This window comes from Phacochoerus africanus, chromosome 11 (assembly GCF_016906955.1).
Source record: "Phacochoerus africanus isolate WHEZ1 chromosome 11, ROS_Pafr_v1, whole genome shotgun sequence".
NCBI lineage: Eukaryota > Metazoa > Chordata > Mammalia > Artiodactyla > Suidae > Phacochoerus > Phacochoerus africanus.
In genome coordinates, this window is record NC_062554.1 from 1441856 (window position 1) to 1463744 (window position 21889).

Here is a 21889-nt window from a genome sequence, read left to right on the forward strand (position 1 = left end):
CATTCCTAGAAGGTTTCATTTTTTAAATATTTTTCTCTAAATCTTCCAATTTCAAAATCCATGCACTTTAGCATATCTGGAACTGAATACACATTATTCCTGCTTTCAGAATGATCAGAATTGGACTTTTCTCAAGTCATCCTAACAAGGATGAGCTATAGAGAATTAACCTTTAAAATTTCCCGCGGAGTCTATGACCCGTCAGTGCGAAAATCAACAAGCCTGAGGTTGATTCACATTATTCACAGATCACCTAAGATCTAAAATACAATCCTCTTTTTGTGTTTCTGCAGGGTTTTTATATTTAACCGAGTCAAAAAATGGATTTTCAAACAAGCCAAATAGTTAAAATAAACATCGAATCAACTGTGCTGTGACTTTGAATGATTAGGTTGTTATCGAAAGTTTTGTGGATGTGTTTTTCCATTTGTTAACTTTTTATACTTTATTTTTAATTAAGAAAATTAGGTGATGTTAATAGCAGTGTCGTTTGGAATGGAACCTAAGTTAGAAGACATTTATGTTTGTTTAAGATTATTTTCATACTATACAAAGTACAGAGTTGCAAAATTATTTAGGTATTTTATACTTTTCAGACAAGATTTCTGAGCCAGACGTCTTTACTTCCTCCTTTTTTTGGGGAAAGAGTCGTCACTGGCCAGTCTCTACAACTGCCAAACTGAATTTCTCTCAGGATGAGTTCCTCTTTACAGCTTCTCCCAAGAATATCTGGGGTGAACGCAGACATAGACTTTAAGCTGTTGGACTCTGACTTCATAATTTATATACTCTGTCCGTAGATATAAAATACGCTCCACGACTGACATGCAAAGGCAAAACCAAAGCTCTGTGGTTGACTTCATCCTCTTGGGCTTTTCTAACTTTCCCGAACTCCAAGGGCAGCTCTTTGGGATTTTCTTGGTTATTTATCTGGTGACCTTGGTAGGAAATGCCGTCATTATCGTCATCATCTCCCTGGAACGGAGCCTCCACGTCCCCATGTACCTGTTCCTCCTGAACTTGTCTGTGGTGGACTTGAGTATCAGTGCCGTCATCACGCCTGAAATGCTGCTGGTCCTCTCCACCGAGAAAACATCGATTTCATTTGGGAGATGTTTCGCACAGATGTATTTCCTTCTTCTTTTTGGTGGCACTGAATGTTTTCTCCTGGGAGCAATGGCTTATGACCGATTTGCTGCAATCTGCCATCCTCTGAGCTACCCAATGCTCATGAACAGAAGGGTTTTCATGAAGTTAGTTATATGCTCATGGGCCTTGGGTTTCATGTTAGGAACTGTGCAAACATCATGGGTTTTTAGTTTTCCCTTTTGTGGCCCCAATGAAATCAATCACATCTCTTGTGAAACCCCAGCCGTGCTGGAGCTTGCATGTGCAGACACATTTTTGTTTGAAATATACGCATTCACTGGCACTGTTTTGATTATCATGGTTCCTTTCTTGCTGATACTCCTGTCTTACCTTCGAATCCTCCTTGCCGTCCTGAAGATGCCACCCACCACAGGGAGGCAGAAGGCCTTTTCCACCTGTGGCTCCCATCTGACGTCTGTTACCCTCTTCTATGGCACAGCCAGTATGACGTACTTACAGCCCAAATCTGGCTACTCCCCAGACACCAAGAAGCTCATGTCCTTGGCTTACTCACTTCTCACACCTCTGCTGAACCCCCTGATCTACAGCTTGAGGAGCAGTGAGCTGAAGAGAGCTTTGATGAGGTTGTGGCGAGGAAAAGTGGACTTATACACCTTCTGACTGTGTTGGGAACCTATGTGATAATTGGTTATGACTGGACTGAAATTTACTTAAATTTAATAAACGGTGGAAACAGCTTATATTTCTTGTTGTGATTATGCTTAGTTTTTTGAGTTCTACAAATTTGGTAATATGCTTAGGCATCTTTATTTATTAATGCTTTAATTCTTTTTCATAGATGTTTAATATTCACTAATATTGGGTAAAACACAGTTTCTTAAAATGTTGCTTATTGGCAGCCATACAGGTGTGTGCTCATTTTTTGCCCCTTTAGAAAATGCTGAATAAAGACTTATTTTCATACACTTACTTCACTGTTGCTTTCATTTGTGCAGAATAGGTTTCACAACATGGTTTTGATGGGTCAAATAGACTGTGAGTTTGAAAAATTTCATAATGTTTCCAAAACACTTTAAAGTGACATCAACCATTTCAGACTGATTTCAAAAACCCACTCTGCCCCACTGACTTGGGTGAACGCCAGGAAGCCAACAGATTGCGAGATGAGCTTTTTGTGTTTTAGGTGAAAATCTGTCCATGTATGAACGGACAAGAACAGCTATTGGGAGGCTTCCGTTGGCTCTTTTCTCGGACGCACAGAGGTTGTGATCAATCCACAAGTGGACTTCATCTGATTATTGTAGCGTGCAGTAATCCGGTGTGTTGCTGTTTTTGAACCTCATTTATCATGGTGCTGTTTCACTTACAAATCCTTTTTCATGGAAATCTGGCCAAATTTCTATTTTTGGGCAAAAATGCCCTCAACGTTTGTCACACGCGGTGATCTTTTTTTCTTTTGGAACGTAAACATTATGACTAGTGGTGCCTGTTTTCTGCCATCCTTGAGTCCTCTCAGTCTGCGTGTCTCTCCCTGAATACGCGTAAATTAGACACGAGAAACGCGCACTGTTTCATTCTTGCTTCGCATTTCCACGTCGCACGCAGAAAGGCGTCCCACTCTTTGCACCTGCATCGGAGGAGCACCACCCTTGCTTCTGCCTCAAGGTGGGATCCTCAGGAGGCCGGAGCTCCTTACGAAGCCGTCGCTGATGTTGCGGGAGAAAACCGTTTCCTTTATGTTCATACCTACCCCTGCCACACGTGGGGGCGGAGAGCAAATCTGATTTGACTTTCGAAAAAACAAAACACAAGAAGGAAACTTCATTAGCAGATTGCTGAAAACTTGGGGGTAAGATCTGGATGTTGTATGATACTGTTCGCAGATATCAAAGAAACCTCAGAAGAAACTTTTTGAGTCTCATCCCTTGATATTCTGAAACTTTTTTCTCAGAGATCTTAAAATACCAATTAAGAAAGGCTTATCTAAAACAAACAAGCCACCAAATGAAGCTAAATACATAGTTTTCTTTGTCATTTGTTAGTTCACTCATTCATCTATTGATCAAATAAACCAATGTTTCTTTTTAAAATGCCTTTATTTTTGTCTTTTCCCCAGTTTTACTGAGATATAGTTGACAGGGTTGTATATATTTAAAGTGCACAAAGTTTTGATCTGACGTACAGGTGCCTTGTAAAATACCACCAAGGTAACTAACACACCTATCGCCTCGCATCCTTCTCTTCTTTGGGGTTTGAGAACCCCTGAGATGTGCTCTTTGAGCGAGTTTCAAGTGTACAAACATTGCTGCGGGACTGTCGCTGACATGCTGTGCATTATTCACTTGTAACTCACCTTTTGTGCCCTTTCACCCCCATCTCGGCATCACTCCCTCCCCCACCACAGCCTGGGCCACCACCATTCTGCTCTGTTTCTGGGCGTTAGACTTTAAATAATGTGACTGCTCTAAGCCGGTGGTCTTCAGCCTCCCCCAGCTTAAGTAAACTTTAGACAGCCCTTATTCCTGACCGTGGCCTCCGACCTCCCTTTTCTTGGTGCTTTAAAAAACTTGTCAGCACACATTGTTTCTCGTCCTCCTTTGAAACCACCCCCTGCCATGAAGATGTGAGAAAGTTTACTTTTCCTTTGGGTAAAGTCATTTCGCAAGCACAGGTAGCTATGATTTTCTTCTTCCCAGCTTTTAAAATCTCTCCAGCCCTTTGTTTCAGCAGAGTTTTGAGGTCAATCTCTCTCCCCTATTGCAGTAGTCTTGAATAAAGTCTCTTTTCCCGGGTGACTTTGTCCAGTGCAGTGCCTCCTTTGACAGTCCCTTTCGATATTAATTTCATACAGAATGGACACTGAAGGAATGGAAGCCACCACCCCATTACCCCCCACACCTGCTCCTAGGTTTACTATTTCATTGTCTTCATTAGCATACATTTGCTATTCCAGGAGACGCTTGACTGGCAGGGCCCCAGGCAGTAACTTGACATTCAAACAACTCTTCAGTCTTCAGTAGGAGCTTCAACACACAATGACTGCTCAAAGACTCTTCTAAATCCTCCTCTCAAACCCGAGACCCTGGACGGCCCCGTCGCTGAGGGCCGGACGCCACCGACTGGTGGATCAGGCATGGAAAAAACTCCTTTTAAATCATCTAAAATCTTTCTGAGTTTTAACAAAGGGTTTTACAACCACTCTCTAGATTCGATCTTTGCCCTCAAGCTGTTTCTCTTTGAAAATTGTTTTCTGGCTGCGATTGGAAAGGAAAAACAGTTTTACTTTTGAATCTAGCAATTCCTGGCTCCGTTATACTTTTCTTTCAAGTCTGCTGAAAAACTTAATAGTTTGGCCTTCAATTCATTTTTCTTTCCTGGTATTTTATTATCTGCAGCCGAAAGAAACCAGTTAGCCCTTCTGATATTCTGTCTGGAAATCTCCCTAGTCAGACTTGCTACTCTACTGTAGCCAAGCAGGACCCTCGGGGGCCTTCCTGGGGCGGGCCCTTGCCCCTCACTGCTGCTTTGGCTCCTCTCTGCAGGACCCAGATGACATTGCCTGAGTTGTTGTACACACGTGAAGAATCTCCTCCACCAAGTGGAAGGTGTTCGCTGCCTGATGACCACGGGTCCAGAGCCCCGGTCCTCCCGGAGTCTAAGGACCAATGACGTCAGTCCCCGTGACAGGGTCCTGTGGCCTCCTCCTCAGCTAAGACGATGGTGCACCAGCTCCTCCCTTGCCCTGGGACACCCCCGCCCCAAATCCGGCTTTTAAAAAGGCTTCACAGTTTTGTTCAGGGAGTTCGGGGCTCTTTGAGGGGCCTGGCGTGCGGTGACCCTGTCTCTGCGCCCAACTCCGACATTTGGGTTTGTTCAGCCTCACTTTGATGGGCACACGAACGTGGGCTCCCGTTACTGGCATGTTTTCCTTTTTCCACATTGTCCCAAGTTAAAGTTTTATGAACTCTCCCGCCCATACTGCATTTGGATGTCCTTTTGTCCAGCATTCAGTATCATTTTCCTCACCATCTAGTTAAAAAAAAATAGCAAAAAACTTGAGCTGAGTAAATCTGAAGTCCTGTTATTTTTCCTTCTTTCATGAAGGGGGCAGCATCCCAAGCAGCAGCTAGAAGGGCACTCCAGGGGTTATACACAAGAAAAGGTTTCCTAGGAAGTAGGGTGGGGCCAGGGAGCTATCAGCAAAAGAAAAGAGTTATTTTTAGGCCTGGAGATGTTTTTTTGGTGGAAGGGACTAGCCGGGTCTTTCCCGCCCCATTGTCTCCTCTTCCTCTGCAGGGGTGAGCAGGAGGGGGCCCACAGGGCAGGTGACCTCGGCGAACTTGAAGAAAAGTGCCCAGGGCGAGAGCTGTGAGGTTTGCTATTTAGGGTCTCACTGGGGACCGTAGCCTGGGAGACAGCCACTCAGAAACTCTGAGTCTCCAAACAGGTGGGGGAGAAGCCAGTGTGTGTAGGAATTTGGGACTCGGAGAACATGTGGTCAGGCACACATCTTGTAAACGGTTGCTGCTCTTACTAAAAAAACGCATCCTGAGAGTTGACAGTTAAGTTTTATTTGGGGTGACATTGGGCCTTAAGCCTGGGAGACAGCATCTCAGGTAGCCCTGAGAAACTGCTCCAAGGAGGCGAGGGGAGAAGCAAGGATACACGAGTTTTGGCAAAAATGGGGAAGTAGTAGGAACAAAAGATTTGCAGATGACCCCGTGTACAGAAGAAGTGCCGAAAACCGTCTCTGCGGGAAGACGGGAAGGTCTGGGCTCCCTGGAGTCTCCCCTTTGATGTGCTTTCTGAGTTCCCTCTTGGGAGTGGCCATCCTCACGGGTGACCACGCCATCTTTTGTTTTGCCCACTAACTGCAGCCCAGGGGGCAGCGTTTCCCGCCGTAGCTCTGAAGTGCCGCCCCAGGGAGGAAAGAGGGAGTATAAACCTGAGTCCCGAAGGTGAAGGGAGGCGCCTGCAGCCGTGCACTCGTTTTATAGAGGTTTCCTGCTGGTCTCATCAAGGTAACGACTGGTCACGGACAGCAGTCCTCATTGACGGAGTTTAGTGTTTTTCCAGATATGAGGAGATGCAGGAAGTGGGCTCATAAACTCTTCCCCTGAAAATGTCTGAGATCTGAAGCCCATTCTTCCAGTTGTCCCCGAGCCCAGGCGGCCTCCCTCCGGGTCTCCACCCCGAGCTCCGCTCCGCGCTGCTGCAGGTTGGCAGCTGCCGTGGCTGGCGTCCTACTCCGTGCAGAGGCTGAGGGCGAGGGCCAAACGTCAGTTCACAGAGCGGATCATAAAGAATCGGTGTCTCAGGTGAATGGTCTTGAAGCGGCACATCTCAGATTGAGACTCGAGCCCTCTGGCTGGGCTCAAGCCTGTAGAAAACCAGAGCGGGGCTCGAACCCACCTTTTTTTTTTTTTTTTCTAGTCTTTTTGCCTCTTCTGGGGCCACTCCCACGGCATGTGGAGGTTCCCAGGCTAGGGGTTGGCAGTGCTGGATCCTTAACCCACTGAGCAAGGCCAGGGACCGAGCCCGCAACCTCACGGTTCCGAGTCGGATTCGCCAACCACTGCGCCACGACGGGAGCTCCCACCCCCCATTTTTTTATTATTATTTTTTATTAAAATCACACCCCTGGCTCCGGAGCGACTTAAAGTTCAGGGGTCCTTTATGTCTCCGTGCAGAAGAAATTCAGCAAGAGGCGAAGGGATAGGTAAGAAGCAGGTGTATTGAGAGATTGGTGGAGTGTGGCCCATCCCGAAAGGCAAGTGAGTGAGCCTGGGAGAAACACACCCACAGAGAGTGGGCGTCTGGGGTGAGAGGCGAGAGCCCCGAAACATGGGGTGGTGGGTTTTCATGGGCTGGGCAATTTCAGGGGCTAATGAGTGGGAGGATAATTCCAACTATTTCTGGGGAGGGATGGGGGTTCCAGGAACTGGGCCCCTTTTTGGCCTTTTTTATGTTGGGCCAGAATCACCAGGACCCGCGTGGGTGTGTCATTCAGCTCAGGTGTCACAGTGAGAGTATAACCACGCTCGGGTTCCCCTGGACTCAAATCAGGCCACATCTCGGACCTAGCTGGTTCTCCAGTTTTTGTCACATCCTCAAGCACCAGGTCATTCTTTTAGGCTTGTGCTTTGGCCCCTTCGGTCCCATTTTAATTTTAGCGCGTTTCTGTGTAAGGGAAGATGCAAGAATCCAGGGCCATTGAAAGTCCTGAGACATGCATCTGACTTACACAAGGGCCCCTTTACCCAAAGCACTGAATGCCTCATCCTGTTTTTTCCGTCCAGAGTGCCCCTCAGTGTGCCCTGCGGCAACAACCCTTTGTGTAACTGGATGAGGAGTGGCACTCTTTGTTCTTTTTGTGTTTAAAACTCCTAGGTGCTGACCAGAAAGTTCCAACCTGGCCAAGATTTCTGGTGAAGGTCAAAGCTGCCATTATGTTAGTATTAAATCTAGGATTCTTGACATGGACTTGAGCTCAGCCTGTGGTTTTCTCTTTCATAGTCTGTGAGCCCTTATATCAACCACCTCCTTATACCCTCCAAGCTCTCACTAGCAGTGTCCTCACTCAAGACATCTTTCGGTTTCTGCCCTTTGCTCCCATCCTAGAATCAATGCCAACTTTTAGCGTTTCATTATGGTTGCATTGATGGTGTGATATTTCAATTTAGAATGGAAAGATTGAGTGCAGTCTTATTTCTATAGGGCCAATTTGTGTGTGTGTGTGTGTGTGTGTGTGTGTGTTGGACTGTGGCTTTCCAGAAGCTCCTGCAAAGGCACTGGTGGGAGGAAGACCCATTTGATAAAAGGAAAGAAACCTATTAATATCTATTCAGCAAGAGTTGTTGAGTGACTTCCATGTACTGGGCACTGTGACAGGTGCTGGAACATAAAGATATTGTATGAGAGAGACTAGTATTGTGGGGGATCAGAGTTTGCCACCCCAAAATATAGCTCTTTGGCATATGAATTATGTAAGCTATTGAAGTTATTTTCTAAGAACCGGCGGAGAGGGGAAAAACTGTGAAAACCCAGTAGGAGTTACCCTCATATAAAAACATCTACCTTTGTAAGGGAAATCTCCTTTCTAAGGGGGCCTCCCTGGCTGTACCTGGAAGAAGATGACCAAATTTCTAAAAACTCTTAGACCAGAGAAGGCAAGGATTTAAATCTGCACATTAACCCTACCCTTGTTGACTGTGCTTTTCCTGGTCACCTCAACAGCCTCTTCTTCAGCTGCGGATGGTATTTAAGATGAGGGCTTTGGCCATTTTGATGGGTCACTCAAGTTGTCTTGGGTCTCTCCCATGTGTAGAGGTTACCAAACTTTTGTCTGGTTTTCTCCTGTTCATCTGTATCACGTCAACGTAATTCTTAGACCAGGCGGAAGAATTTAGAAGCGCAGAAGACACGTCTTCCTCCCCGACGCTACTACACAAATAAGTAAGCACACAATAAAAATGTTATTATCGCCTTAACTGCTGCAAAGGAAAAGCACAGGGTACCTCGGCTTTGTAACAGGCGGACCTTACCTAAACTGGAAGGGATGGAGGGGACGAGAATGGCGCGGGCAAGGCCAGGGAAGCCCTGCTGAGAAGGCAACATTCGAATAGAGCCTTGAAGGCCAACAGGTGTTAGCCAGGCCCAACCGCACAGGGTGGAACCATCCAGGTGGAAGAAACCAGGAAAGAAACAAAGCATCTGGACGTGAAGGGAGCTCCGAGGTCGTTCCGGGAAAGGAAGCGGACTGGAGAGGCAGGGGGAGGCGTGAGGGAAGAGGAAGGCGGAAGCCCGACCACGCGGTCTGGAGGTTCACAAAGAATTCCAACGTCGCCTCCTGGTGACGCTCGGTGGCCAGTGAGGCGTGAAGCAAAGCAGTGACATGGACATGCTTGTGTTTTAGAACCTCTTTCTGGGAGTTTCCGACGTGGCTCAGGGGTAACAAATCCGACTAGTACCCATGAGGACGCGAGTTCGATCCCTGGCCTCGCTCAGTGGGCTGAGGATCCGGCATTGCCGTGACCTGCGGTGTAGGTCGCAGATGTGGCTCAGATCTGGCGTGGCTGTGGTTGTGGCGCAGGCAGGCAGCTGCAGCTCTGACTCGACCCCTAGCCTGGGAACCTCCATAGGCCGCAGGCGCGGCCCTAAAATAAGTAAATAAGTAAAATAAAATGTCCCTCTGGCTGCTGAGCTGATGGTGGGTGGGACGGTCTCAAGAGTGGAAGCAGGCAGGAAGGGGCGCTCTCTACAGCCCAGGTGAGAGTGACACGGCCCGGACTAGGACAGTGGCAGTGGGAATGGCTCTACCCGTGTTTCAGAAACCAAGTTGCAGGCCTTGGTAATGGACTGTGGGTGTGTGTGTGTGTGTGTGGTGGGGGAGGGTCGTTGGAGAGAGAGGTGTGGAGGATGAACCCACATTCCTGATTGCAGCAGAACGGATAGGGGTTCTGTTTTTTGAGATGTGGAACAATGAAAGGGACGAAACCAACCAAAGATTTTGGGATGAGTGACGTTTGAGATGCCTGTGTGACAGCAAAGTCGAGGACATAGCTGGGTCATGTAGGTCAGGCTCAGAGTGCAGGTCTGAATTAGGGGACAGAGCTATAGGGCACAGCTAGAGAGGAATGCATGATTCAGGGAGGGTTTTCTTTTCTTTTTTTGCTTTTTAGGGCCGTATCTGCGGCATATGGAGGTTCCCAGGCTAGGGGTCCAATCGGAGCTGTAGCCGCCAGCCTACGCCACAGCAACGTGGGGTCCAGGCTGTGTCTGTGACCTACACCACAGCTCACGGCAATGCGGGATCGTTAACCCACTGAGTGAGGCCGAGGATCGAACCCACAACCTCATGGTTCCTGGTTGGGTTCATTTCCACTGTGGCGTGACGGGAACTCCACGGAGGGTTTTCTTAAAATGGAGAGACTGAGAATGTTTGAAGGTGAACAGCAAGAACCCCAAAGAGAAGGAGAGACACTGAACCGGAGCGGCCCAGGCTTTTCTATTTGAGGGAGAGAGAGATGGATAAAGTGACGACGCGGGTAGCAGAGAAACCGAAAGCTGTGAAGCTACAGGGATTCCAGGGACCAAGGAATTCATATTAGGAGGTTCAGCGACAGGGTACCTGGGACGGAGGAGGTAGATCTGGGAAGCAGCTTCCAGGCATTAAAGGAATGAAAGCGCCAGGAAAAACTGGGTCAATTTCTGCCAAAAGATGGAAAAACTTCTCACTGCCATCTAGCGGCTCAAGTGTGTAATCGCCATAATCACACTCAATTCAAAGTCCAGGAAGTAAACCTGTTCCTGGTTCATCAAACCATGCCTGCTAGACTTACAGAAGGTACTAGAATCGATCGCACTAGCTCTGGGAGCAAAGGATTTAGGGAGATGGTAAACTCAGTGGCACGTTTCACGTCCTTAATAGATGGAGGTGCCTCTTCTCGTTAGGCTTGGGAGCCGCGGGGCTGGGGTGTGTCCTTCCTTCTCCCTCTTCCCCGTCTCCTGTCCCGAGCTTGCTTTCCTCTTTTGCCACCGCCACCGTCCTATCATCTCCAACATCATCATCGGCAACACCCAACACATCACATACTCACAGACTGGCTCTGGTACCTCATTTGAGCATCAGTTCATACCCTCAAATCCATGTCTTGGGTACCTACCACGTGCCAGTTGCTGTGCTGGATTTTCGGCACAAAGACCAGGTACAGCCACTCATTTCTGTGGCGTTGCCATCGAATACCGCAGCAGATAACGTCCACCACGTTGTGCGGGGAGAATTACAATGTGCTTAACACTTGTGCTCTGAGGCTGCACTGGTACGTCTCCTAAGACCAGGAGTCAGGGAAGGCTTCCTGGAGGAGGTGACTGTGATCTCAGTTTGCAAGACTGGTGTTAATTCAATGTCAAAAACAAAGGAGAGGACTCTCTGTTTAGAGAAAAACTGGTGTCTGAAAAGCAGGATATGTTCTTAGGCCTCCAGCAGAATTGTGTGACAGCAGCACAGAGTACGTGAGGAGTGGCAGGAAAGAAGCCAAACCGTGAGTGATTTTTTATGAAGTAACAGACAGCGTTTGGACTCAATCTTAAAAGTTATGAGGGATGTTACAGAGGGGGAAAGACAAATTAAAATTTGCTTTTTAAACATAGCTCGTATTTATTGGACACTTATTATATACCCAGCGAAGCCTTTACATGATGAGTTCCTTTTATTCTTTAAGACAATACCATTTAGAGGAGCAGCTGGGAGACACTGATGTGTCTAAGCACTCACAACGCGTTTGCGGCCAGATGGGACTACAACACAGGCTTCTTGGCCTTCAGAGTTCATGCTTCTGGCCCCTGTGCACATGCTTGACTGCATCGCACAGAACAGAAGCGCGGGCCTGGAAATATCCTCATGTGGGGTTTGGGTGCCCTAGACGCTGGTCCAGTGGCCGTGCACTGACTGCTGTGTCCAGTGTGCGTCCTGGGCTGGAAATGTCTTCCTGGAACAGACCACAAGCAGAGATGGTGGGAAGACCGTTCGGAAGGACACTGGCCGTTCCCGCCAGAGGGACACCCCCTTTCCCCCCACCCCCTCTAAGGTCATCGTGGGTCCTTGGGCAGCTCTTCTGGGGAAACAGTCCCAGCAATGTGAATCATTTGGGCATAACATTCAATTTCTTCGGGGAACTAAAAAAAAAAAAGGCCATTCCTTTTAGAAAGTTCGTGTTCCCCTTCCTTTGACTTCTCAGCAGGCGTTCATCACACGTGGAAGTTCTCTCCGTCTTTGTTATCAGTCTTTCCGAGGATGACGTGCCTTTAAAGCAACACCGTAGCCTTTGTTAATCAACGCTTGGCACGTCTGATGTTTGGCACTTTGTAGAATGTGTTTCAAAATAAAATTATTAGCAACTCTGTTAAATCTGTTTCTCGAGCTAGGGCTTCTAGGTGGGCTGTCTCACTGTCATTACCATCCAGAAGCAGGGCAGACTGTCCCAGGTGGTGTTACAGGATGTCCCAGGATGAGACTGCATCTCCTTCTAGGTTAAAATGGCCTAAAGCTGTAATGAGCAAGAATTGGGCACAGACACTTCCGTCTTAATAAGTGCAACCTGTCTGTTGGTCTGTTGTTTTGCTGCAGGTTTTTTTTTTTTCTTCCCCCAAATATAAAGTTATTCAATGACTTTTCTTTTTAACTGTGATTTTGTTCAGAGTAGTGGATCTCAGAGTTGCTTTGGGAACCTTAAGGAGACCCTGAGACCCTTTTAGGAGTTTGTGAGGTCAAAATTATTTTCATGACAGTATTAAAATATTATTTACCTTTACCTCTTTCTCTCAGGACTGTAGTTTTCCAGACGCTACATGATGCATTATATCATAATGAATTGAATGTAGAAGGAGGTATGAGAATTCTCCTGTATTAAACCAGACATTACAGGGATTTGCAAAAACGTAAAGGTGCTACTCTTCTGAATATTTTTTGAAAACATAATTTTTAAAAGCAGCCTGTGTTATTTCTGCTAACATATAGTAGATTATTATCATCATTATGAAACAAGTTGATAAATATTCTTAAGATGTCAGTTTTCATTTCTAATCTGGTAAATATCAGTTGCTAGGGTCTGCATGTATCAAGAAGCTCTTGGATGTTGTTGATAAACCATCAGGTCCCTGGTCTCTCAGGGTCAAGTGTGCCTCTCTGTACAGTCCATCTGTTTCCTTGGTGACTCAACTGGAGCCGCCCCCACCGCACCCCCCCCCCCCCCGCCCCCCCCCCCTCCCCCGGCCTACTAACAACCTCCCGGCTGGCAGAATTTCGCAGGGGGAGGACCGTCTGGGAGTAATTAGGGAACTTGGTAAGGAAGTTTCTTCGATCAGGAAATTGGTTCCTCTGGAACTCGTTAAACAGTCGTGCCACAGCCGAGATCAGGACATCTACCGAAATTAGTGAGAGTGTTCTGGTCCCCTGGGGAGCATTTACCAGGGGTGAACAGGGTTGGGAATCAGGAACTAGGAGTTTATTCTTCACGCTTTAGGCATCGGTTTTAAGGGTGATGAGGGAGCAATTAGGTTAAAATGGCTTTTGAGTTTATAATGAAGCCACACTTGTAAGCCCCTCCCTGGGGTTGAACACCTATGGATCAGAGCAGCGTGTGAGATGTAATTAAAGTCAGCTTTCAATCCTGACGTTCCTTTTCCCGGAGCCCTTTTTGCCATCCTAGGCTTCAGTAACACCCACGGTCAAACTGGAAGTTGGCCCATCCTTTAGACAGTCTCGGCCACGTGTGAATTTCTGCCCATTTGCTCCTTCTGAACCCTGAGTGAAAAGCTTTGGGGTTCCCCCCAGCTAACACTGTGAGGCTTTAAGACGTATCTACTCTGAGCACATACATTTAGGGTCAAAACAAAACAAATCTATAAGCAAAACCCAGCCATATTTTCCCTGAAAAAAAAAATGCTGAGGACTCCGTATAAGTGAAAGGAAAGAAGAAAGGGTGGAACGCGGAAGCCTCCATCTCAGCGACACACCTGCCCCCCCTCCCCCCCCCACCACCCCTGGCGGGTCTGGCGGATCGGATGTGGTGCTGTCCTCTTCTCTCCCTGAGTGCCACTCACGTACCTTACAGGTGCCTGCAATGGAAAGCAGTTTCAGGAGCACCTAAAAGATCATCGGATTACTTCAAAAGAGCATGAGCAGAGAGGGAGAACTTTTCAGTATGAGAATTTTGCAACAATAGCAGAATAAAAAGTATGAACATATAATAAATAATACTTTTTAAAAATGAGTTTTGTTTGTTCCAATGTAGTTGGTTTAAAGTGTTCTGTCGATTTTCTACTGTACAGCAAATTGACCCGATCGCATATACATATATACATCCTTTTTCTCACATTATCCTCTATCCTGCTCCATCATAAGTGACTAGATAGAGTTCCCTGTGCTACACAGCAGGATCTCATTGCTCATCCATTCCAAAGGCAATAGTTTGCATCAATTAACCCCAAGCTCCCCATCCATCCCACTCCCTCCCCCTCCCCCTTGGCAACCACGAGTCTGTTCTCCAAGTCCACGACTGTCTTTTCTGTGGAAAGGTTCCTTTGTGCCCTATATTAGATTCCAGATGTAAGTGATATCATGTGGTGTTTGTCTTTCTGACATACTTCACTCAGTATGAGAGTCTCTAGTTCCACCCATGTTGCTGTCAATGGCAGTATTTTGTTCTTTGTCACGGCTGAGTAATATTCCATTGTGTATATGGAATCCTCTTAGTCCATTCATCTGCGGATGGACATTTAGGCTGTTTCCATGTCTTGGCTATTGGGAATAGTGCTGCAGTGAACATTCATTATAAGTAATATTTTGAGTGCCCGCTATGGGCTGGGCACCGTGCGAGTGCTTTGCGCTCTAAGCTAATGGTTTTAACAGTCCTGTCACTTGGGCTCAACTGTGGCCTTCATTTACCCCAGGATACCTAGTAGCACCTAGTCCAAGGCTACACAGTAGGAGTGGAAAGAGAGTATCTTTCCCTTTAATTCCAGGTTCCAAACTTTTGACCAGAGGCTGCACTCATCATGCCCCATTTACTTCATTTGACTAATGTTTACTGAGAGTCACCCCACGCCAGAGCCTGAAATAGGGGATGGAACAGACATTGCTCCTGCCCACATGGGGCCTGTGGGGAACAGCAAAAGACATAAGTCAGAGAATACACAAATCAGCGTATCATTACAAGTCAAGGCATGTGTCTGAAGGAATATATAATGCAAAGGATTTATATGTTTATGCGCACATATGTATACACATATATACTTTTTACCTGTTATATATGTATACGTGAACTTGACCTAGGCTGGAGAAGTCAAGAAAGACAACTCCAAGAAAGTGATTTTTATGTTAAAAATCTGAAGTTTGAATAGGAATTAACCAGGGAGTTTGTGGAGGGTAGGTGGTGGTGGAGAGAGTGTCATGGGCAGAAGCAATAAAGGCTCTGTGGCCACAAGAAGCCAAGTTCAGGCAAAGAACCCAAAGACGTGTAGTGTGTGACATATGACCAGGGAGGCAGCAGGGATCAGGTGTGTATGATCTTAGTGCTGGGTCAAGGAAGCTATTGAAAGACTCTATTGCTGTATTTTATTTTGGGTTTTTGTTTGTTTTGACAATTTTTTGGCTTTTTAAAAATTTTTTACACATTTATTTATTTTTAAAAAAGTTTTAAGATTATAGTTCATTTACAGTGTTGTGCCAATTTCTGCTGCACAGCGTATTGACACAGTCATACATACATGCACATATATATATAATTATTTATTTTTGCTTTTTAGGGCCACACCTGTGACAGGCTAAGGGCTGAGTCAGAGCTGCAGCTGGAGCCTATGTCACAACCATAGCAACATGGCATCCAAGCTGTGTCTGTGACCTACGCCTCAGCTCATGGCAACACTGGATCCTTAGTCCACTGAGCAAGGCCAGGGATCGAACCCCTCTCCTCATGGATACTAGTTGGGTTCGTGATCACTGAGCCACAAAGGGAACTCCTATGTACATTCTTTTCCTCCTCCTGGCTCCCATCATGTTCCATCCCAAGAGATTGGGTAGAGTTCCCTGTGCTATGCAGCAGGACCTCATTGCATATTCATTCAAAATGCAATAGTTTATATCTACCAACCCTAAACTCCCTGTCCATCCACTCCCTCCCCCTCCCAGTTGACAATTCCAAGTCTGTTCTCCAAGTATGTGAGTCTGTTTCTATTTTGTAGGTAGGTTCATTTGTGCCATACTTTAGACTCCATGTAGAAGTGATATCATATGGTATTTGTCTTTCTCTTTCTGACTGACTTCACTTAATATGATAATCTCTAGTTGCCTCCATGTTGCCACAAATGGTATTATTTTGTTCTTTTTTTATGGCTGAGTAGTATTCCATTGTGTATATGTACTGCATCTTCTTAATCCAGTCATCTTTTGATGGACATTTAGATTGCTTCCATGTCTTGGCTATTGTGAACAGTGCTGCAGCGAACATAGGGGTGCATCTATCTTTTTGAATAAAAGTCTTGTCCGGATATATGCCCAGGAGTGGGATTACTGGGTCATATGGTAGTTCTATATTTAGTTTTCTGAGGTACCTCCATACTGTTCTCCATAGGGGTTGTACTGAATTACACTCCCACCAACAGTGCAGGAGGGTTCCCTTTTCTCCACACCCTCTCCAGCGTTTGTTGTTTGTAGACTTACTCATGATGGCCATTCGGACGGGTGTGAGGTGGTACCTAATTAGAGTTTGCTTTGCATTTCTCTCATAATCAGGGATGTTGCACATTTTTCCATGTGCCTGCTGGCCATCTGCATGTCTTTGGAGAAATGTCTATTTAGGTCTCCCACCCATTTTTCAGTTGGGTTGTTTGTTTGGAGTTGTATTTGAGGTGTTTGTATGTTTTGGAGATTAGGCCTTTTTTGGTTACATCGTTTTTCTTGTGTGAGAAATGTTTCACACATGGCGTATAAAGAATGTAAAGAATATTCATGTAACTATTACCAAAACATTGCATTTGAATAATGCTTTTAAATAACCTGGATTCAATTATAATTGAAGTCTCCTGTGTGCCTCATTGAAGAACTTTAAGCCGGGCAGACATGAACAGACCTGCATTTTGAAAAGATCTTTGAGAAGTTGGGGAGTAGAGAATATACATTACAAGGCAACGAGAGTGGATGCAGAGATTCTGGTCAGCTGACCACGGAGGCCATCCAGGGGAGGGGTGGTGGCAGAAGGGGCAGGGGGAAGAGGCAGATTGGGGAGCAATGAGGATGCAAAAGGCATGGGTAGGCGTGATGGCTCAGTAAAGGGGGGTGAGGATATGGAAGAAGATAAGGCCCAAACACTCTCTCAAGAACTGAAGTCCTGTTTCTGGGGGAACGTGATCCATCCTGGACGGTTATCCAGCCTAAAGGTTAATCCTCCATCCTTAATGATAATCTCCAGAGCGAAGAAAAAAGTGCAGTCCAGCTGGCATGGAGACAGAATAAGCTGATTGTTGGCGGCAGTACAGTCAGCTTGTGCAGATTTAAAAAATTTCTGGATCAGCGCCGACCTGTTTTCCAGAGTGGCTGTCGCGGTTTACATTCCAGTGTAAGCTGAACGTTTTGAATGGGGTAACGTCCATGAAACCTTTGGCTTCTATTTCGGATGTGTAGGCGTAAGCCCTGTCTCCACATGCCCCGTCCTTCTGCCTCGAGGTCTGGGTCTGGGCCTGTCGCACCCGTCGGGCGCATCCCTCAGCCTTTCCACGTAAAAGACGGTTCCTTCAGCTGTGGGAGGTTCTCTCTGACTCTTGCCTCGCCTCCACGTTTTTCTTCCTCGGATCCTTTTGGAACTCCTCTTAAATAGGGGTTGAGTTTCTAGGTGTACCCTTCATATATCAACTTTTCTCCTATGTTTTCCAAGTCTTTTCTCTCTGTGTTGCTTGTAGGAGGAGAATGACTCAGTCTACTTTTGTAGCCCCCCACGTCCTTCTCCAACCATGTTCCTTCACTTAGCCCATCCTGTTTCTTACCGATACGTTCAAATAGTTTTTCAGTGATTGTAATCTGAAGTATTTCATGTAGAATGGAAGCATCGTTTTATAAAAATGTGTGATTCTATTAATTGAAGTAGTAACATCTTTTTGTCTTGCGATACGTTTTATTAGGCATTCGCTCTTCTATTTATGAAATTGGGTTCCTCTGTTTCAAAGCACAGGTTTCCCCTAACACCTGGTGCTTCTTGCTTGTCCTCTCATCTTTGGGTTGAAAAATCCCTGTTTACTTACCTGTGGATGTGGTTTCTGGTGAATTTCCTTTTATTGTTCGGAGGCGCAAAACATGGTGTGTCAGTGGTTTTTAAATTTTGGGCGATTGTTGGTGCAGGACTTCGGTCTTGGTTTTTCTACCCCACCTGGAAAACTATCCTGAGTCTCTTCCCAGTGTCCACAGTCACTGCTCCAGTCTCACAGGAAGTGAGGTTGCAGAAGCAGGGGAAAGAGGACTGGCCAGCTATCGGGATTTCCTCGTTAAGTGTTCCGATAATCACGAATCACTCACTCACTGAGTCCAAACTACTTAGAGTTCTGCTGAACCCCTCCCAGCTCTTCTGCTTATGGTTTTATCTTGGGGCGTTCCCCATATTTCCCCCCCATCATTTTAATTAGATAATAATATGTGCAAAAATGATCATTTTGGTCACTTGACTCCCTCGAGTTAGTGGTTCCTTCTTCATTGTCATCCCTGACCCTTGCCTCTGCACACGACATTGACTGGGACCTCAAGAACACAGCCTCCGACCCACCTGCCGTAAAGGGGCTACAGATATGCCGGGGTGGCCAGTTTGATGACTGCTGCTTCCGGGCACAAGTAAAACTTTTTATACTGTTATATCATCAACATGATATTTTCCAAGTAGGGTATGACGTGAAAAGGATCGCAAAGTACTGCTCTGGAATGGTGTGAAAGATAACCTCTTTCTTAGAAAAATTCTTACAAAATGGCATATAGTATCATTTTTTTTTTATTTTAAAGTTTTCTTGTAGTTGATTTACAATGCCGTGACCATTTCTGCTGCATAAAAAAGTGCTTCGGTTACATAAGCACACACATCCATTCCCTTCAGATTCTTTCCCACACGGATGATCCCAGAATATCGGGTGGAGCTCTCTGTACTATCTCTCCATCTCCCGCAGAGCACAGGTGCCGGCCCCAAACCCTCAATCCCTCCCTCCCCCCAGCCTGTACACTCTGGTAACCATAAGTTTGCTTTCAAAGTCTGTGAGTCTGTTTCTCTTCTGCAAATAAGTTAATTTGCATCCATTTTTTTTTTAGATTCCACATCTAAGTGATATTATATGATGTTTATCTGTCACAAATTCCGTAGGATCATATTGAATGGAGTGAATTATTTTTATCTTTGTTTATACATCTTTTCCTCATTCTAATTTTGTGTTTTCTCCTCTGTCTTCCTACACCTCTTTCTTTTCTTTTTAAAAAACTCCTTCCTTAGGGGGGCCAATTATTGGTCATTTCAAAGAAGTAGATTTTTTTTCCCCTTTAAGTTAGGTATACTGACTTTCTGTAATTCATCAAATGCATACCTTTATATGCTTTAGCTTATTCTACTTCTCTTGCTATATTAGTCTTTTATAGCCCTTTTGATTGAATATTTTATTTTGTAAATCATTCTCATTTAAAAATAATTAGCGTTAAAGCTACAGACTTTCTTCACATTGAACAAATAGATACGTGCCATGCTTTCATTTGATGACAGTGACTCATGTCTAATTACGCCATAAAAGCTTATTTTTAAAAACTCAAGTCGTTTATAACTTTTATTTATTTCCAAGTGCTTAGAACCTTTGTTTTTCTTTCTGTTATCAATTTTTAGTTTTATTTCAATGAATATTGTACTCTGTGTGATTTGTAGTTTTTGAAATTTATTAAGATCTTTGTAGCCTAATATGTGATCAACTTGAGTGTGTTCTGGGCATTTGAAGAGCATCTGTATTCCTGCTGGGATCTAAATTTAAGCACAGACATGTTACACGGATGCGTTCACACGTACACCCAGTGGTTCCTGCTTCGTCCTAATGTCCATGAGTCAGTCCACTTGACCATGTGCCTGCTGCCACCTGCTGGTCCTGCAGGAGCTCAGGTGCCTTGTCCCGCTGTTGACCTCCAGACAGCCTCTCTGAGGGTCTTAGCTGGACTTCAGTGCCTCCTCGAGGGTTGATGCACTAGCAGTGAGGCCTTGATTGCTGCTGGCACCTGGCTAGCCTGGGCACGTCGAGACAAAAATGGATTCAGGTGGAAAGATTCTAGAACTGTTAGCAAGACTTGCTGACATTTTTATTTCATAGGCTGTGGATATTAGGAGGAAGGAAGAATTGAGAATATTATGGGAACATACAACATGACACGAACATATCTATGAGATGTAAACAGACTCACAGACAGAGGACAGACTCGTGATTGCCAAGGTGGGTTGGAGAGGGATGGACTGGGGGTTTGGGATGAACACATGCAAACTGTTACCTATAGAATGCATAAATAACAAGACCTGACTTTATCACACAGAGAGAGATATTCAATAGCCTTTACTAAGCCATAAAGGAAAAGACTATGGAAATAATATGTACGTATACACATATATATGTATAACTGAAAATAATATGTATATATACACATATATATGTATAACTGAGTCTGTACAGCAGAAATTAGCAAAGAGTAATGAATGATTTATGAGTATTATAGAACCAGCCAGCTTACAGAAAAACTATTTTGATAGCTTTTTTTAGTTGATTTTCTTGGGATTCATAGGCATCATCAGAAATAATTATAATTTGATCTACTTCTTTTCAACATTTAATCTCATAAGTCTGATGATGGCTAACATTTCGGAGACTTTTCTAGGTCTCGAGGAGTAAGAGAAGCCCAGCTGAGGCCTCTCTGTCTGGGGTATTTCCGGTGTGCTGGCATCGTGGAGAATGCGAACCACCAGTACTCAGCTCTCTTCCCAGAGGTCAGCTGAAGGGGACGTGACCGGGAGCCAGGTCGCCTCCAAGAAGCTTCCTTCGCATTAGGGAGAATGTCTCCCCAAGCAACCCAGAGAAGACTGCGGTTCCCACGCGCTGGAGGAGAGCCTCCGGAAGATGTGGCTGTTGGTTGACCTGAGGGCTAGACCTTGGCTCCTACACGCGCCTCGTCCCTCCCCTGTCCTTGGGATGTGGGTTCTGCCCCCTGTTTCCACTCTGCTAACATAGGATCAACTTATATGAGGGGCTGGTGAGAAGCACCGCGCTGTTGAGACCCTCTGGACGACGTGCGGGACTAAACCCGAGAGTCTCCTCGGCAGCTTTCACGATGGTGGCGCCTGTGGAGCCTCATCTGTAAGTTCACGTGCTCGTGAAAGCTGTCACCTGCCCATCTGGAGTGGTCCGCCTCTTTCTTTGGCCTCTCCGAGCCGTTAGGTACAAGTGCTAGTTGGTGAACCAACCCTGGCCGGTTTTGCATAACCCGAGTCCATTCGCTCTCAGGGAGACAGAAGGCACGGCCAGGGGGTATGGGAGACAACGGGGTGAAGGAACCCATCACCAAGGTCTAGGGCGGGCTGAGGGGGCCCACGAAGCGTGTGGAGGTATTCAGAGCCCAGTAAAAGCACTGACGACAAGAGAAGCTAGTCACACCCTAGACAGGAGATGGTGAAAAGGAGTGAGTGACCAGAGATCGGCGAAGGCTGGAGCCGCAGCGCTGGGACAGAAGGTCGCCTGGCAGGGGTGCCACCTGTATGGGACCAGGCACCGCCAGAACTATCGTACCTGGCCTCTCTCTCCCTCCTCTGCCTCCTCTGCTGCTGGTGCCTGAGACTGGCTGGACCCACCAGAGAGCAGAGGCCTAGGAGCCTGAATGATTGACAGAGAGAGAGAGAGAGAGAGTGTGTCCACAGCCCCCTGGGACACAGAGCAGAGCAGAGAAGGGTAAGAAGAGACTGCAGTGAGGTCGTAAAGTGAGCACCCACTGCGTACCTGGGTTCTTGTTCCAATTAGCTGGGGCCGGAGTGCAGGATATATTTTATGTAAGACACTGTGTTAAAAATCATGGGACCTGAGGCAGAAGAATCAGCCCAGGACTATTCTCTGGTGGGGGGATTGTGGATATGAGACATTAGCCCATAGAGATATAATCAGAGTTAATTTTTATTTTAGGAGAACTCTGTGGTTCTATATTAGGAACATTTACCTCTCATTTCTCAGCAAATATGTTCAA

General features: G+C 46.0%; 1 protein-coding gene across 1 annotated transcript; it reads left to right on the forward strand.

Annotated features, from left to right (window-relative positions):
- Positions 1–654: 654 nt before the first annotated feature.
- LOC125111658 (olfactory receptor 10A6) lies at positions 655–1802 on the forward strand. Its single transcript, XM_047753679.1, has one exon. The coding sequence runs from the start codon at positions 826–828 to the stop codon at positions 1768–1770; it is 945 nt and encodes a 314-aa protein (XP_047609635.1). The 5' UTR covers positions 655–825; the 3' UTR covers positions 1771–1802.
- Positions 1803–21889: the final 20087 nt, after the last annotated feature.

Excerpts from the sequence above, each read along its gene's own strand:
- LOC125111658 (XM_047753679.1), top strand. The coding sequence starts at position 826 with ATGCAAAGGCAAAACCAAAGCTCTGTGGTTGACTTCATCCTCTTGGGC.